At 34.0% G+C, this 20,461-nt stretch overlaps 1 protein-coding gene across 3 annotated transcripts in view; it reads right to left on the bottom strand.

Moving 5' to 3' along the window:
- Positions 1 to 20,461, bottom strand: part of DPYD (dihydropyrimidine dehydrogenase) — a 930,948-nt gene that overhangs the window by 800,616 nt on the left and 109,871 nt on the right. For all 3 annotated transcript variants that reach the window (XM_061411115.1, XM_061411116.1, XM_061411117.1), the window contains exon 3: positions 17,225 to 17,307. In XM_061411115.1, the coding sequence (XP_061267099.1) occupies positions 17,225 to 17,307 (83 nt within the window). The remainder of the gene's footprint in view (positions 1 to 17,224; positions 17,308 to 20,461) is intronic.

The raw sequence follows: 20,461 nt of genomic DNA, 5'->3' as shown, positions 1-20,461 counted from the left end.
TGATGGCTACTCCATTTCTTCTAAGGGATTCTTGCCCACAGTAGATATAATGGTCATCTGAGTTAAATTCACCCATTCCAGTCCATTTTACTTTGCTGATTCCTAAACTGTTGATGTTCACTCTTGCCATCTCCTGTTTGACCACTTCCAATTGCCTCATTGGACTTCACTTCCATCACCGGTCACATCCAAAACTGGGTGTTGCTTTTGCTTTGGCTCCATCTCTTCATTCTTTCTGTAGTTATTTCTCAACTGATCTCCAGTAGCATATTGGGCACCTACTGACCTGGAAAGTTTATCTTTCAGTCCTATCTTTTTGCCTTTTCACACTGTTCATGGGGTTCTCAAGGTAAGAATACTGAAGTGGTTTTCCCTTCCCTTCTCCAGTGGACCACATTTTGTTAAGTTTATGTTAAGGCTCACTATAATTCTAAGTATAGATAGTCCTCATAAATCCTAATACCATTTAATTTCTAATCAAATATAAAGAGCTTGTAGTTACTAACTTAAATATGTTAATTTAAATAACAAATTCAAGAATAGTAGTCAAAATCAGAAAATCATTGAGTATATAAACTGAAAGTTCATAAACCAAGGAAATCATCCCTTGCTGATGGTAGCTTGTTTTCTTATCAACAACCTTGTACTGTGACTATTTCTAGGTTTTTAGCTGCATCTCTTGCTCCTCATCTGGAGAAGAAAATGGCAACCCACTCCAGTATTCTTGCCTAGAGAATACTGTGTGGACAGAGAAGCCTGGTGGGCTGCCGTCTATGGGGTCACACAGAGATGGACACGACTGAAGCAACTTAGCATGCATGCATGTATTGGACATGACACTGAGCTATTTCACTTTCACTTTTCACTTTCATGCATTGGAGAAGGAAATGGCAACCCACTCCAGTGTTTCTTGCCTGGAGAATCCCAGGGACCGGGGAGCCTGGTGGGCTGCCATCTCTGGGGTCGCACAGAGTCAGACACAACTGAAGTGGCTTAGCAGCAGCAGTAGCAGCAGCATGCATTGGAGGAGGAAATGGCAACCCACTCCAGTATTCTTGCCTGGAGAATCCCAGGGACAGAGGAGCCTGGTGGGCTGCCATCTATGCGGTCGCACAGTCAGACACAACTGAAGCGACTTAGCAGCAGCAGCATCTTGCTCCTCATCACTTAATCTTCCCTTATGATTTTAAAATTAATAAATACATGCTAATAATTTACCAAATTTTTATGTATATTACTGGATTCTATGTAAGCATTTTATAAAAGCCACCTCTTTTACTAGGAGACCTACCCCCAGGCACTGTTCTCTAAAAGCAGAGATTGAGTGTTCTCCCCTCAACTCTGGCACCCAGCCCACACTGGTTATTTGGCAGGCCCCATAATTAAAGTAATTTGAATAGCAAAGAACAGAAAAAGGTTGTCTACTTTTGTTTTTAAACATACATGATAACTACTAGCACTTCTGAGCACAACATAAACCTATAATGTGATAAGACTTTCAAAGATATTCAATTTGAATTATGCTACAAGGAGCAGGTGAGTGTGGCTCTGTGTGTGTGTGTGTGATGTGTATATATACATATATTGTGTGTGTGTTTAACATTTATATGTTTTCAAAATTTGAGGGTTTCTTTGCAAAGTCCATTTTAAAACATGAGTACTTTAACATTAACAGATCATCCTGGATTGAGTAAAATCCAAATAATCTACCATGTTATATACTTATGAAAATATAAAATATAAAACTTAGCTTAAGGAATTTATTCATAGCCTAAATAGACTGTTTAGAAATGTGTGTAAATATATATTTCTATGCATCATAATTAAAATGTATTTGTTGTTATATATAAGCAGACAAAAAAATAATAAGGCATTTAATAATTTAGCATGTATATATAATCTTAGTTTGCTCATTTAGCTATAAATTAGAAATAGTATGCTTTAGTATTTATATAGTTAAAATATCTTTTGGGATAACTATATGATCTATAGAAATACATTTGATAAAAATACCTATCATAATCCTTAAAAGCAAACAAATATTTTGGTGGAGTACTGAAAGAACAATCAATACTCTAAAATTTTAAATAAGCAGAATAACTCTAAAGAAATATAAATTGCAGAACAAGTTTTGAATTACTACCAAATAAAAATAGACTTTAATTTTAGTAGAATGACCCACTCTAAGGAATGATTCTCAGGTTTCAATTAATGGTTCTAACTGGTTCAAACTTGTTAACCAATCCTTTTTAAATTATTTAATATACTCTGTTCATATGAAATCATTTCATTATAATCATATGTCAAAACTAGTAATTTATTTCTTTACAATTAAAATTTTTCTTATCCTTGTTTCAATCTCAAAAAGAAGAAATCCAATTCCTCAAAAAGCTTTTTCATCCAAACTGTTTAAATTTCCACACAATTCTTAGCCCTGGGTGAGAAATGTCTGAAGCAATATTTCCTCACAGAATATGAAATTATAAACAACATCTAAGGGAATGAAGGAAGAAATGAAATATAGAGGAAAAATGTGACAATGACAAATATAATACCAGTAAGTAATTTAACCTTATTGTAAATCATTTTTCTTACCCATCTAAAAAAAAAAAAAAGATTATTCTAAACTCTCCTCAAAGATAGAGGGAGATACTGGCAAGATAATTGGTTTGTAAACACAGCACTGATACCGACTTTTATCACCTCTGTGGTCCAGTGATGACACCCATTTCCACTAAAACTTGATGGAAGTTGATAGAGAAGACTTCTAAATAAAATGATTACTAGTATTTTTTCTATTTGCTAGTCAAAGTAATGGCCCTTAAAATGGGAGAGAACTATAGGGCTAAAAGTTAGGACATATACTAAATTAACTAAATTTCCTAGGAGGTTTCTTGAAACATATTAGAAAGATTGAACCTTAAATATCAGGAGCATTTTTTTAAAAAACTGTTCAGAAATCCCATGTAGCATCTCACTGAATCTTTGTGCATGAGAAGAAAAATATTCATTCATTATTTATTCATTATTTACTGATTTATTAAATAAATATTGATATTAAATTTTCAAATAAAGGCAGTTCGTCAGAGACTCCCATGGGTAGAAAACTTTATAAAGGAGTTAAATAGACCAAAAACACATCAAAATGAATATTTTCCAATAAATATCAAATATCATGTATGTACTTTAGTAGATGCCACGATTTATAAGAACTTATAAATTCTTAAATCACCCATTTATAAGAATAACTGATAACTAAACTATCACAATGTTGTATTTTCATTGGTACCACGCTGTGGTTAACTAGTATCAAACTGGAGAGTAACATTATACTGTTTTATCATGTACATGGTTCTTCAACCACAAACATAACAAACGATGCTAATTGATTCAGTGGCATTGATACCAACGCCTCCTGTTGACTGTGTATTGGTGATTTTATAATTGCGATTGGCAATTTAATTCTTAATCATGCTTGTTTACTTGCAAGAGTAATCAGGAAATGTAATTTATTCAATTTCAAGGAACAGTTCAGAAATTGGGAAATGTGACACCTCAGTAAATGTTCTAAGTAGTGCTTATTAATAAAACTGGAAGACTTTCATAGTGTTTTTAGTAACAGTCTACCAGAGAAAGTCACAGATTCATCACATATATACCAAACAATTCTTTGATATTAATTTAATTGATCTATGTCAAGTTTGCTCTTAAACATAGTTTGGTAAACTATGAATCATGGGACAGATGCAGCTGGCTGCCAATTTCTGTAAATAAAATTTCATTAGACCACAGCCACAACAATGTAGCCACACCCGTCAGCTGACATATTGTCTATGTGGCTGCAAATGCAGTATAGCAGCATAACTGAGTGGTTCTGACAGAGACCATTTGACCTAGAAATGCTGAAGGTATTTACTATCTGGACTTCTACATAAACTGTTTGCTTACTTCTGCTTTAGGCTATCAAATATCATGTTAACTGTTAACTGAAGCAACAAATTCAGAAAAGTAAATCTAACTTACTAGCTATCTTCACTAACTGTCAAATGGGATACTTCCTCGCTCCCTGAAAAAATAAAATCAACATAAACACTCCTAATGGATGGAATTTAGTATATATCACAGTAATCTAGGGCTTCCCTAGTGGCTCAGATGGTACAAGAATATGCCTGCAATGCAGGAGATCCAGGTTCAATCCCTGGGTTTGGAAGTTTCCCTGGAGAAGGGAATGGCAAACCACTCCAGTATTCTTGCCTGGAGAATTCGGACATAGGATCCTGGCGGGCTACAGTCCATGGGATCACAGAGTCAGACACAATAGCGACTAACGCACACACATAATAATCTGGAGAAATAATAGATAAGAAAGGCAGAAATTTTCTTTTAAATGTAACGTGCTGATAAATGAGAAATAAGCAGAAAAACTAAATGCAATGTATGTCTTCTAGAAGAGAAGACTGATACAGAAAAAATATAGAATCAGCTACTGTGTTATAAACCCAAATTAATTAGAAATAGCAATAACAAAATAAACCAATGTACTTATAAACAATAATGAATTATCTATAAACCCATTCTATTACTCTTCTTAAGTTGTAGAAAATGCCAACTATAATTACAAAATATGTATTCAAAACATGTAAACCACTAATTTTCCCCTTGTAAAAGCCTGATTCAAAAAGCAATTTACTTTATGGTTTACTTAAGCTTTGCAACTACATTAAAATATGATAGTATATACACAACAGCTTGTTAACAAGATTATCATAACATTAAAATCATAATGTGGCACTTCAATTATGGATACTTAAAATTAAAGCTAATCCTCACAGTACCAATTTTTATCTCCTAAATAATTTTAGCTATTAACTGCTAATTCAAAGTCTGGATCTAAAACGGTTACACATTCTAGAGTAAGACTTGGCTCTGTACTTTTCTTTGGCAGCAAAACAAAAGCTATATCCTTTCTTTCCAATTTTTAACACACAATCTTCTACTACTAAGGGAAAAATGCAATTTTTTTTACCTTAGTTACGTACTATTTATTTATATTGTTGCTAAAGTTGTTATAAATAGTAACACTGAATATACTAATAATATATATTTTGTTTGGGTCTTATTCTAAATGTATCAAGTTGTCATAAAATAACAGTCAAAATACTAGTTTGATTTTTTTCTATAAATATTCCTTTTAACTAACTATTGTCTAGTACATCATAGGCACTAGGTTGAAAGAACCAGTGCTCAGACTAACATTATAATGCATTTTATAAATATATAATTGTATTAATCCATGTTTGATTTATTTGTGCTGCTGTTTCACAAAATTCATAATTGATTAGTACATAATCAGTATTTCTCACATTCAAGTTCTAAGTTCAAAGTAGAGAAAAATATTGTAAATCAACATAGTTCCTAATTCATATATCCCAATTGCTACCAAATCCATAAATAATCCACAGTATTAATATTAAGCATATATTTGATTTATTAAACATTAGTGAAAATTAATATAGAACATTCCTTCTATTCCCCATGAATGGTGAAAAAATTAAATTATCTAGCTCATCTAAAAGTGAACGACAAATCTTGCTTTTACTCATCCCTGGAGAGAATGAAAGTAACATTCTTAGGTTATACAGTTAACAGATAATATCCAATGTATGTGTGAGTGTGCATGCACATGTGCACATTTGCACACATATGTGTAAAGTGTGTGTATACATTTATATTCATATCACACAAATTAACTTAATTACATTGAATATATAATAAAATTCAATTAATTACATATTTTTATGCAATTCATCATTTTTCTAATGCCTAACATATTTATTAAGTTGCATTTCAATAATGCTTATCAAAGTAGTTGCATCACCAGTATCTAGAAAAAGTGATGGTGTGCTTTTTGTCTTTATATTTTATAAAATCTACTATGTGCATATTAGAGTGTGTGCCTCTCTCTAACAGAAATGATAATTAGACAAGATATTCTCCTCTGCATGGAAGAAAAGAAGATACTCTTGTAACCTGATCATTGAGGGTGGGTGGGAGAGCTTTCCAAATATTACTGCTGATCCATTTAGTGGAAAAACACTTAGACAACTATAATTACCATAGGATCAAGAAATAGGATTAAAATAGAAAGTTTACACACTGCCTCTGCATCCAGTTTCACAGGTCAAACTTTGCATATAGTTAAAACACACATACATACAAGGGCTTTTATAATTATGTTTAGTTTTGAAAACTTTGAAAACAAAAATACGTTACTGATACTAAATCATATGTAGCCACTGATATCATGATATAATGTACTCAGTATTTTAACCAATTTGTGTTTACTTTTCATGCCATTAAACAATCTGCTGATTGCATGAGAAGTATTTTAATAATTATTTCTCATTTTATTTTATATTTTTCTTCAATGCCACTTCAAATTTTCTCATGCCTTATTTTTGTTTTCCAAACTGCTCATTCAATTCACTCTTCATAAGTGTTTAGGCTGCCTGCTTTTCCCCTGCTCCTCTTTTCTTTTTACCATCATAGAAGAATTTCATTGAAACTTGCTATGCATACAACTGTAACTCTAACAGATATATCTGAAAAGAAAAGGGATCTCCAAATTTCAAATGCAATCACACCACAAGGTTTTCTTGACTGAGACAGGAAGATTTGGAAAGAGAACAACTGAAATTAATGGAAATAAGAGTACATATACATGAACATATATATATACAAACAAACACACATTTACACATATACAATATATGTACACATACACCCATGCCAACTTATCTGCAAGTGTAAGGTTAAGTTATTGCTGTTATTCAGTCACTAAATCGTGTCCAACTTTTTGTGATCCCATGGACTGCAGCACTCCAGCCTTCCCTGTCCACTATCTCCCAGCGCAGCTTACTCATTCAGTCCTGTCTGACTCTTTGTGACCCTATGGACTGTAACCCACCAGACTCCTCTTGTCCATGGCAATTTTCCAGGCAAAAATACTGGAGGGGGTTGCCATGCCCTCCTCCAGAGGATCTTCTCAACACAGGGATTGAACCCAGGTCTTCCACACTGCAGGCAGTCCTCACTGTAGTATCTCCCAGAGTTTGCTCAAAATAATGTCCTTAGTCTGTGGTGCCATTCAATCATCTCATCCTCCACCGCTCCCCTTCTCCTCTTTCCCTCAATCTTCCCCAGCATCAGGGGCTTTTCCAATGAGTCAGCTCTTTGCATCAGGTAGCCAAAATATTTCAGCTTCAACTTCAACATCAGTCCTTCCAATGAATATTCACAGTTGATTTCCTCTAGGATTGACTGGCTTGGTCTCCTTTTAATATTATCTTCAAATCTTATTCAGATGGACAAAATTACTCTAGTAACCAGATGGTCTTTTACTCCAATTCATTTAGAAATACCAGTTAAAGAAACAGTGTAGCTTGACCATTATGCTTAGCAAGGAGTGTAAAATTAATGTAAATAAAACAATAAGAAACTAAAACAATATCGAAGTACTAGGAGTAACACAACCCTTAGACCAGATGGCAAACAGCCTCAGTACCACTAAATATTAACCAGGAAATTAAATTAAAGTTGTTCTTTTAAACTAATACATCTAGAAGGGAAAAAGTGAAAAATACCTCTTTTTAATGTCTTTGAATCTCTCTTCAGACCTCACTCTTCAATGAAAAGTTTAGATTGCTATCTATATTCCTTCTACCTCTCAAAGTCTATGAGTCTAAAGTAAAGCAATAGCTTTAGAGGATTTTTACCTTTTGACTTAAATGATGTTTAGAATGTATCTCTTAAAATTATTCTCCTAATTTATACAGCTATACTTTCAGTTTTAACTCTGGATACATAAGTATACCTACAATTACTATTACAGACACCAGAAAAAAAGGCAAGAACATAAACTGTGCAACTCAACATCACCATCTAGTGACAGAATTCCTAACACGTGACAAAGCTAAGCAAAAAGGAATAGATTTCAGAGATATAATGCCCTGGTAGTTCATCTCTATAATAATGATCCAAACGTAATAGCTCTCACTGAATATGTTTGTCCAGCAAATAAAATACTAACCCCTAATTGGCAATGTCTGTACTCTAAAATGTAATGTATATTCTCACCATAGAGGTATAGCCATAGATCTCACCAATCTATATTTTTGTGCATTAAGTCATTGTCAGAAAGCTTCATACACTTTTTAACATTTTTTCTTAATGAGCTATATTCTATTTGTACCTTTTCTTTAAGATTTTGACACTCCATTTTCTCAAGTTATTCAACTTCAAATGCTTTCCAATTTCTTATTTCTACTATGCATGCCCACTACTGCCTCAGGAAGTAAAAAGAGGACAAAGAGATATTGTCTTTAAAAAATTCCCACTTTTCCCCTTCATATTTAGAATTTTTTAAAAGGAGCTAAGACAGGTGTAAAATATTATAGAAACCAAATCATTTTGGATGATAAGAGAGTTGATTGACCAAGATAAGGGAAAAAATGATGAAAAAATTGAGAATTTCACCTCTAAATCAACTATTATCATACTATAGAGATTTCACTTAGAGATGATACATTTTTTCTATCTTTAAAAAATTTTTATGTCATCATTTTTAAAAATCGTGTACAATATTTCCACACAGCCATGAAACTACAATGGACTCACTAAGTTAGGCAAAAAACATCCCTTCTGTTAGTGTTCTACACTCTATGGGCTTCCCAGGTGGACTGTCTCCTGCACTAACTCTCCCGTCAATGCAGGAGACAGAAGATATGAGGGTTCCATCCCTGGGTTGGGAAGATCCCCTGCAGGAGAGCATGGCAACTCGTCCAGTATTCTTTCTTGGAGAATCCCATGGACAGACGAGCCTGGCAGGCTATGGTTCATAGGGTCACAAAGAGTCGGACACAACTGAAGCAACTTACTTAGCACAGTATTCTACATTATAAAACCACACTGAAGTTTTCCAGTCAATTCCATTATGTACAACATGTACTTTCTTTGAAATAAGCACTATCCACCATTAAATGGAAATGATATATACAAACATTATAGTACTTTGTATCTTCATTTTCTAAATGTTTCATAAATTACAAAGCATTCTCTTCTACATTATTATTTTCTTCATATCACTTCTATTTTAATCCAACCTTACAAAAAAGTAAGATTTAATATATGCCTTTATCTAAAATCAAGTTTTGGAGTCTAAAATCTGATTTTGCCACTTATTGTAGCATTTTCATCTTACTTTATTCTTTTAATTTTTCATCTCTTAATTATTTTTCTAAATCATTCATAATCATAATATGCTCTTATAGAAAACTCAGAACAGAAAGCTACACACCTGAGAAAAATGTAAGTCCACCACCCAGACACAGTAGCCATTTTACTACGTTTACTCCTATTTTTTCTCTTCATTTTTTTAATATTCAATAAAGATCATGTGCTACATCCAGTTTTGTTTCCTGGCATTTTTCACAAAACATTATAACATGAAGATTCTTGGGTCACTAAAAATCACTCTCCTAAAGATCATTTTAATATCCAGATATAACTAAATATGCCACAATTTACCACTATGTATATAATTTATGATATATCATATATATGAATATATTCTAGAAACTTCATTTTCTGCATTTTCTTATTTATTTCCTTAATAGTAGACAATTAGGTTTAGCTAATTGTTTAAATTTGTTAGTTATAGTTTGAGGAATAGTTTCAGATTGCCCATAATTCCTTTTTTTTTAATTTTATTTTATTTTTTAACTTTACAATATTGTATTGGTTTTGCCATATATCAACATGAATCCGCCACAGGTATACACAATTTCTATGTCTTGTGCATAGCATATTTCACAAAGTTAAATTTATGTGAAAGGGGGGATGCTTGTTTCAAGGTTCTTACTGCTTATTGGTATACTCCTTTCCTTCAGTGCACAAGTACTTTCAACTCTTTCTGAGCTCTGCGAATGGGACAATGACTCTTATCACTCCATCTCCAGCACTCAAAATCTCATCTGCACTGAACTGCAGTAATGTCAGTAACCAAGAAATTAGTACTTTTAAATGTAATTTATATTTTGCTTGCCATTACAGTTGATTATTTTAAGGGTTTCTTAATCATACTCTGCCATTTAAGCACTGATCTCCTAAATCTTTTTGAATCTCTTACACACTTGGCAATACAGAACACTGATGTCTTTAAATTTTTGTATTTTTCCATCTACAGAAGCTCTTTCAATGTAATCAAAGCTTGGTTATTTCCCAACTTTTTAGATTATTATTTCTTTTCCCATCCAAACCTCTGAGATAGTCTCTCACATAGTTCATTGGACTTTAGCTATCTCATTTATTTCCTTTAGCTCTTTAATATACATGAAACTTCCTTTAACAGCTAGCTGTGAGGTGAAAATATAAGGTGATTTGTTTTTCTAAACAGCCAAATAACTGCCTTTTAGACCATCTGCTGAGTGATTCCTCATGTCCTGGATGATTGGGGTGGTCTAATATAACTACCTCATACGTTCTTCATAGAATAGGTAATACACAAAAAAACGTCACAAATGTCCATCTTTATCTTAAAACTGACCACCTTACTAAATTCTTTTATGAATTTCTAGAGTGTTTTTGTTGTTAATTCTATAGAGATGTCTACATAACATATAAATCATGCCTTCAGAGAGTAATAGTCACCTTGTCTTCTCCTTATCTTATTTGTTAATTTGGGTTTTATATCCATTATTATGTTCTGGATCTACTTTTACTCTTCATTTTTTGAGAGAGAGTGTGTGTGATGTGTAGGTGTGATATGTGTGAACATGGTTTAGCCTTTCCCTAGACTTTCCTTTGTTGATAATTCCGTCAGTGAGAGGAAGATGAATGTCATGTTAGCAACACAAAAACATTCTTCCAGGACAATGCTGTCCAAACCAGAGCCGCTAACCACATGCAACAATTTGCATTTAAAATAATAAAAATTAAATTAAATTGAATTTTCAGTTACACTAGCCACAGTTCAAATGCTCAGTAACCACACAGGGCCAGTGGTGGTCATAATGAACAGTTGAGGGTATTTTTTAACTGAGGCAGTCTTTTACTCCAGTTAGCAGAAAGTTCTACTGAGTGGCACTGCTCTAGATGTATCCATGAGCCACAGAACATGGGGCAACAATGCCACCATCCTTTGTGTCTCAGGCACATCACACTATAGGAGAAGGTTATTTAAAATTTTTTAATCTGAAAATACATTTCTCTCTGAAACATTTTCCTAAACCTATTTCATTAGGCATCTGGTTAGACTTGCCTCCTTTCTGATTCAGTGCACTATTGTTGGAAATCAGATGCTTTCCTATGGCTACAAATATCAAAATATTTAACAAATCCCAGTCCTCAATCTCTAGTCTTTTTCCTGAGTGGCAGAGTTGTCCATTCTCTTGCCTACTGCACATGTGCACATGGGTTTGCCACAGCTATCTCAAATTCATCTGAAAAACAAAATCATCTTACTTTATCCTTCTTTTCTCTCTCCCTATCTCAATTAATGTATATCCAAATACTCAAACACATTTGAGTTTAAACATATACAGTTCTACATGTAAAGTATAACTCAATAAAACTGGAAGGGAAAAGAAAACAGGTGAATACAAAATCAAAAAACTTTTTTCGACTTGCCCTTGATAAATGTCCTTATTCTTACTTTTAATCTTTATAAAAAATTCAACAAACAATTTTTAAGTACCTACTATATGCTAATACTATGGTAAGGCTAAGAATAAAAAGGAGGGCAAAATAGCAATTCTCCTACCCTCATGGGCTCTACTATCTAGTAGGATACTCAAGTAAATTAGACTTTATTCTGCAAGCATAGGAAAACTTTAAAAGGCTGTAAACAGAGCAACACTGATTAAACCAAGTTTATGGTTTTTGTGGCTATTAAATCACAAAGTTTCATCAGATCTACCTTCTAAATATTTCTAATTTTCTCAAAGACACTCCCCCTCTGTGAACTGCTGCCCCCTTCTAACCTTTATATTAGTGGTGTCACTGATTGCTCTCTCTCCCCCTCTTCACTGTACCCTCTATTTTGCTGCCAAAACAAGCTTTTAAATTATTTTTTTCCATTCTGAGTACGAGTTAAAACCTAATCTAAAACCTAGACTGTAGCCTCTTATGCTTTTTAAACAGTCGGTGATAGGTCCTTGCGCCCAGGATTCGATCCTCACATCTGGAACCAGGAAGTAGTCTAGGAGAGGTCCTCAAAAATTGCTCAGCTGTGACACTGATGAAAGAACAGGTCCAAGACCGCATGGCAAAGACTGGCCACAGAGAGAATTGGATGAGGTGACAGAGTATTGACTGAGGGCAGAGACCTCACTTGTTTGTTCTGAGCTTATAAGCAGCAGAACCTTAAACAAGGGGCTATTCGATAATACCCGAACACAGCATCTACAAGATGTCAAATGTCACATACAGTCCAGTTTTGCTCCAACATCTCCAGGCTAGACACACTCAGAAGGAGGGTACCATTGTAGGTGCTCAAAGACCACCAAGGGCTGCTGCAGAGGTAAAGTTAGTGAGAAAAAAAGAATGCTCCACAGCCAAGCTATGCCATACCAATGGGCCACGAGGGAAACTGCCATGGAATTTTGGCTACAGGAAAACAACTCAAGTACTGGGGCTCTGAGTCTTCACATCATTTGATTTTTGTATCTGTCTCCCCGACTAGGCCATTAGTTGCTTGGGGCAGAGACTCTCTAATTTATATCTGTAACCCCATTATCTGGTATATTACTAAAACCCAATAAATGTTAATTAAATAATGAATGATTGACTCTATCCCCACATTGTATTTTCTCATCCTATTCAAATTCTGAAAAGCTGTAAAATGATCTTCATACTTTTTAATCTTGTCACCACCTTTGTTAAAAACCCCAATCTGCTGCTGCTGTGTCTGTGCTGTCGTATCTGACTCTTTGCGACCACATGAACTGTAGTGCACCAGGCTCCTCTGTCCATATGATTTCCCAGGCAAGAACACTGGAGTGGGTTACCATTTCCTCCTCTAAGGGATATTCCCAACCCAGGGATCAGACCCATGTCTCCTGAGTCTCCTGCACTGGCAGGCAGATACTTTACCACTGAGCTACCTGCTGCTGCTGCTGCTGCTGCTGCTAAGCTGCTTCAGTCGTGTCCGACTCTATGGGACCCCATAGACGGCAGCCCACCAGGCTCCCCCGTCCCTGGGATTCTCCAGGCAAGAACACTGGAGTGGGTTGCCATTTCCTTCTCCAATGCATGAAAGTGAAAAGTGAAAGGGAAGTCGCTCAGTCGTGTCCGACTCTTCATGACCCTATGGACTGCAGCCTACCAGGCTCCTTCATCCATGGGATTTTCCAGGCAAGAGTACAGGAGTGGGTTGCCATTGCCTTCTCCTCAGTTCAGTTCAGTTCAGTCACTCAGTTGTGTCCAACTCTTTGCAAACCCATGAATCTCAGCACACCAGGCCTCCCTGTCCCTCACCAACTCCCAGAGTTTACCCAAACTCATGTCCATAGAGTCGGTGATACCATCCAGCCATCTCATCTTCTGTCATCCCCTTGTCCTCCTGCCCCCTATCCCTCCCAACATCAGGGTCTTTTCCAATGAGTCAACTCTTCACATCAGGTGGCCAAAGTACTGGAGTTTCAGCTTCAGCATCAGTCCTTCCAATGAACACCCAGGACTGATCTCTTTTAGGATGGACTGGTTGGATCTAGGAAGCCCCCAAACCACAATTTCGCCCTTAAGTAATTTAAACCATCTATCCTGGCAAGCTGCGGTCTTGGAGAAGACTCTTGACAGTCCCTTGGACTGCAAAGAGATCCAACCAGTCCATTCTAAAGGATATCAGTCCTGAGTGTTCTTTGGAAGGAATGATGCTAAAGCTGAAGCTCTAGTACTTTGGCCACCTCATGCAAAGAGTTGACTCATTGGAAAGGACTCTGATGCTGGGAGGGATTGTGGGCAGAAGGGGACAACAGAGGATGGCATCACCGACTCGATGGACATGAGTTTGAGTAAACTCTGGGAGTTGGTGATGGACAGGGAGGCCTGGTGTGCTGCTATTCATGGGGTCTCGGAGAGTCAGACACGCCTGAACGACTGAACTGAACTGAACTGAACTGATCCTGGAAAGCTAGACTCTATGTTACTGACCGCTAAAGTGAAAGTGAAGTCACTCAGCCCTGTCTGACTCTTTGGGGCCCCATGGACTGTAGCCTACCAGGCTCTTCTGTCTATGGGATTTTCCAGCCAAGAGTACTGGAGTGGGCTGCCATTTCCTTCTCCAGGGGATCTTCCCAACCCAGGTATAGAACCCTGGTCTCCTGCATTGCAGACAGATGCTTTACCGTCTGAGCCACCAGGGAAGCCTGACTTCCAGGATATGGTAACAAACACATTTTCAACCAGAGTCCTGAGGCCAACCCCTGAGGTAACTGAAATTTTTGCCAAATTATTCATACTTGTTTCCCAGAGCCCCCTGCCCCCGACTCATACTCTGAGATTCTAAATCGTTCCCATCAATCCTGCCAAACTTGTAAATGCTTTATTTATATCCAAGGATTCTTGGCATATAAGGAGAGACATTACAGACCAAATAGTGCTGCCTATATGAGTTTTGCAGGAAAACATATTCAAAAAAGCTCAAAAAAAATTTGCTTTACATCAGACCACTTTACCGTTCTTGAAATACACCTTGCACCTGCAGCTCAGTGCCTCTGCTCAATACTTTTCCCTCTAGCTACAAACTTGGCCATCTTCAAGGCCTAGATCAAGTTTCTTACATTTTCCATGGTTTCGTTTGATTTGACACCCTTCATGTAAGACAAAAAGTGATCACAGATGAGAGAACAATTAATTTTTTGCCCCTGGATGCATTCTCCTCATATTCGATTTGTCATATAACATTATAACTTTTTGTTTAGAGGCTTCCAGAATCTTCCCATATAAAGAATGAGCTCCTGCTGGATTTTCTAAAGGCAAAACCCAAAAATTTTTTGAAAAGTGCTAGCTCCACAGTATGCTATATTATTGAATGTTTTTGGTAACTAGATTATTTAATTTTGCTTAGCAAATCTAAACATTATGAGTGTGAGTGTATGTGTGTGTAAAATATGCTGCCTATGTAAATAAAGTACATTACACAGCCATATGTTAAATACTGATTCACCCAGACTACTGCTTTATCTCATAGCATGGGTGGTTGAGAGGTTACTCCAATCAGGTAATACTTGTTTTTCTCATTAGTTCATCTCTACTTTTTAAAAAGCAGAATATCCTGGTATTTCCTAAAATGACAAGTATTACAAAATTTGGCAGAATTTAATCATCTCTTCAAATGCAGTTCTCCCATACTTCATTCTGTTTTTTTTTTCCTTGATGACAAATTTTCTGTACTAATTACATGTCCTTTCCTTGTTCATCGTATTTCCCTCACTCACATCCATTTTTCATTCACAATGCCCCTTTGCAATTTTTTCTATGTTTTTGGCCTTTTATTCAAAGCTTCAGAATTGGCATTCTCTTTGTCTTCCAGTGGGTCTGTGTGCTTACTTCAAACCGAACAGAAATAAAAACACATAGAGTAACTGTAATGTTCTAAATAAATACTGATGTTATGCTTATTATATTCAAAGTTATTATAATAAATATTTATAAAAATGATGCTTTCAATGTATACCTGAGGTAGTTTTATATAGAGGATAAAGAATATATTGAAAAACAGCAGTTCAGTCACAACTCCTGCCTTGGCCTTTTCCACATGTATTTTACTCTTTATTTTTAAATTACTATTTTCAATAACTTTAACTTTCTTAGAATGTCCAACTACATTCTATATACATACAAATTCTCTATTGTGAACTCAGTTTTATTTTTCCCCCTTTTTTATTAGTAAAGACATTAACAATAAAATAGGCTCACTTGCTCCAGCTGGTAATTTCTCAGTACTAGTAATATATTATTCCTCTTTTTGTGACATCATAATCATCTATATAGAAGTACCATGTATCTTTGTGTAGAAGCTACTGTTTCCATTAAATTTAATTACCTCCCCCTGTGGTTTTAAATAGAAGTGGCTTCAAAATGAGGGCAGCTTCTATTAAATTTAATTACTTTCCCCTGCTGCTTGCGTGGTAAAAGGGAGGTCACTAAATGAGAGCAGCTTCTAGACTAAAGTATATGGTAACTGTGTGCCAGCAATAACAAAATTGTACCCAAACTACCATTCTAGGGAGTTTCATAGGTTTTATCCTTTCTGCTATTTAAAATACTTTCTTTTGCCTTGAGTTAAGCCCCTAATATAATGAGCAATGATAGGAGGAGATATATTTTAAAAACCAATTTTAGTTTCACAGGCTAATTCAAGGTAAATATACTATTTCTATACAAATATATAGAAATCTTTCAGTGGAAATTATTCCACTCCAAGATTCAAGCTCAGAACTTTTAAGATTAACATCATTTGCTGTCGTTTCTCCAGCTGTAAGGATGCTAAGTTTTATTCTTCACACATTTTCAATGTCTAGTAAAAGCCTTCATTGATTCTGATCAGATGGATTTGAAGACTGCTTCCTAAAAGTTATTAAAAAGGTATTAAGTTTGGGGAGATTTCAGAAAAACATTCAGAAATAGGAATGTTAAAAAGAAAAAAAAATCAGGTTCATTACAGACTGTTGTATTTGAAAAAAGTTAATCTGTATGCTTTATAACAGTATAAAATTGTACATTGGTTTAAAAATACTATGGTATAATCCTATAAAATCTAATAGAATATGAAATTTTAAATATCTCTTTTTTAATTAAATATTAATTAGGAGAAAATTCTACTCAGTTAAAACACCATTGTACTATTTATTTTTTATACAAGCAGAATGCAGATGAACAATATTTCAATTCAATCACACAGTTTAGTATAAATATAAAACAAGACACCCCTTAAGCATTTTAAGTAACAAATTAAACATTTACATTTTTTACTGTGCACTGAGGCTTAACATTTATGCTGCTTCAAAACCAAAGTAGAGCCTCAAGGGAAGTCTCTCCACTGACAAATTAATACCTTAGAGAACAGAGCTGAATGGTGGCAATGAACTCATTTGTTCCCCCAATAATGAAGAATGACTTTTTCTTTACCACATCTGTGACTGTTGCTATGGTGACTCAGACTTACCTCATTGCTTCTCGGAGAGCTCCTCGCTCACCAAGAGTCGTGTGCTTGATGTCATCAAAATTATTCTCCAGCTTCTCGCAATTCTGTAACATATTAGAAAAATGCATTAGTCCTCTAACATCCAGAGATAAAATTATATCTATGCAATTATGTAAACATATAATTGATTATATTGATTATGGACTCAAAAAATATGTACACCACTTTAATTGGGTAGGATTCATTAAAATTGACAGTGTGAATTCAACAGCAACAAAATAAAAACGTCTTATGATACAGCTGTCACAGAATTCGTCTTATCAGTTTTTGAAAACTGGCTAAATAGGAGAAATGAATATTACATAAAAGTAGTACAACTTCTAGAGTTTTGAAGTTAAAAAATTAGTTCTCTAAAATAATCTAAGTATATCAAAACCAACTGTAATTTAAAAGAAAGCCAATAAAGTTTGAAATCATATTAAACTGGATATGATAAATACTCAGTTCTAAAAATATTAGTATTTACTGAAAACAGAAAGATAAAGCCCAAGCATAATATAATAATAAAGTTCAAACATTTTGAAATCAAAAAATTTTAAACTGATCTTTAAATAACAAAAATACAAACTGTTCACAATATACATATGTACATATATTTGAAAATAAGTCCAATCATTAAAATCAAGTGACACAGTATCAAGCTCTTAGCAATACTGACTGAATTTTTTAACAGATTTTTAAAAATTTTAATAATATTTTTATATGTAAAAGTAACTTAATCTCATATGATCCTAATAAGCTATGAGAACATAACGTACAAGATTAAATTTTAGCCTAAAAAGTGCATCCATATGAATCTTTGGCACATTATATTTCATATATAATTTAGTAGTACTTAGGTAATAAAATAATTGGACTTAATTAACATTTTAGTTAATTTAAGAAAGAAAAACTAATATAGTTTTAAACATTAGTGTGTTCTATTTAAATTGTAAATAAATATGCTGGATTTTACAAGAACACAGAATTTAGATTAACAATATTCAGTGTGTAAGTATTCATTGATTTAAAACCCATTTATATATATATATATATATATATATATATATATATATATATCAATATGATCGTGCTTTGATTTTTTTAGATTGGCCAAATTAAGGAAAACATTCATTTTAACACAGAGGCATGTTTTATAATGAAAATCTTGAAAAATCACAAAATTGTACCTAAAATAACTTAAACTGTGAATAAAAGTCCTTTTATGGATATGTAAGTTGCAAATATCTCCTGCTCTGTGCCTTCTCTTTTCACTTTTTAATAGTATCTTTTCCTAAAGAGAATTTCTTATTTTTAAAGAGGCCCAATTTCTTCTTAGATACATATGCCATTTTAAAGTAGACATTTAATTTTCAAATACATGGGTTTTTAAAATATCTTTGATATTAATTTCTCATTTAAATGCTTTCTTTTCTGCAATCATGCTCTGTGTTTTTTCAGTCTTCACACTTTATTGAGGCTTTCAATGGCTAAGCCAAAGATCTCTCTTGGTAAATGTCACACTGTACTTGAAAGTATGTGGGTTATTTCCAAATATCTTTTGTATTGATTTCTAACATAATTCCCTGGTGATAAGGGAACAGACTATGTGTGATTTCAATACCTTCATACTATGAAATTTTTGCACCTTGTCCTTCTTTTATGTCCCTGAATATGTTCCAGCATCTATATTTAATCTATGGGAACTTTAATAGAATTTGTATCCTACTGTTGTGTTAAAATTATATAAATCTTAATGATCTCGAATTGGTTCATGGTGCTTTTTAAGTCTACTATATCCTTTGATGGAGAAGGAAATGGCAACCCACTCCAGTATTCTTGCCTGGAAAATCCCATGGACAGAGAAGCCTGGCAGGCTATAGGCCATGGGGTCGCAAGAGTCGGACACGACTGAGCAACTAAACCACCACATATCCTTTTACTTTTCTGTATATTGATTCTATTAATTTTTGAGAGTTTTATATTGAAACTCCAATTAAAAATCTTAATTTATCTACTTTAAAAATTAGTTGTCATATATAGTGGAACTATATGTAATTTTGTTCTGTATTTTCCAAGCCTCCTGTAAATGTGTTATCATACATTCATAATTTTAAAAAGGCCCAATTTATTATTGCTTAGGTTTATGATTAGTGCTATTTTTGTCCTATTTAATAAATCTTTGATTTTCCTCAAGGTTATAAATATATTTTCTTATATTTTTTCCACAGAGCTCTATTATTTTCATTTTACATTTAGATGAATAGTTCATCTGGAATTGATACTTATATACAGTACATAACAAAATCACACCATATAGGTCAGTGATTAGATCACTGCTATTGATTGAAAAGACCATCATTTCCCCCACTTTAATTCATCTTTCCCATGAAGTAAGATACAGTATACATGGGATCTGTTTCTGGAGTCCATAATGGTCAACTGTTTAATTTGCTATTCTTGTGCCAGTATCACACTGCTTTAATTACTTATATCTATAATAAATAAAGAATGCCTTCATGTACGTATGAAAAAAACAGATAATTCAATGTAAAATGGGCAAAAGATTTGCATAGACTCTATATACCAGAGACCCTATATATATAGACACTATATCACAAATAACTAATCTTTTTTAAAAATCCTCAACAGTATTAGTTATGAGAAAGATGAAATTTTAAAAATGAGATATCACACACATTTTGGAAGTGTCAAGATAGATGATACAAAAGTGCTTTTGTAGTTTAAAAACTAAACTGCAAATTGTTACAACCACTTTATAAAGCTTTTTGGTTGCATTTTCAAAAGCTGAACATTCATGTCTGGGAATACACCCAGAACAAATATATATTATAATATGTTCACCTAAAGTCATGTATGAGAATGTTAATTGTAGCACTACCAAATTTCCCAAAACTGTAAAAAAAAAAAAAGTCAAACGTACATAAATATGGGACATACAAATCAAATGTGCTATATTAACACAATGGAAAATACACAGCAATGAGAATGAACAAGCTATGACTATGTGGAGTAACATGGATGTATTTCACAAGCATTAAATTAAATGATATACAAAAGAGCATACAGGAAAATTATTCCACTTACATGAAGTTCAAAAATAAACAAAGCTATAGTGAATATTCCAAAAATAAGAAAATAATTCCATTTATAAGAACATAAAAAGAATAAAATATTTCTGAATGTTTAACAACAACA

This window comes from Bos javanicus, chromosome 3, assembly GCF_032452875.1.
Source record: "Bos javanicus breed banteng chromosome 3, ARS-OSU_banteng_1.0, whole genome shotgun sequence".
Lineage (NCBI taxonomy): Eukaryota > Metazoa > Chordata > Mammalia > Artiodactyla > Bovidae > Bos > Bos javanicus.
Note: the sequence above shows the minus strand (reverse complement) of the source record. Positions and strands in the feature narration are given on the sequence as shown.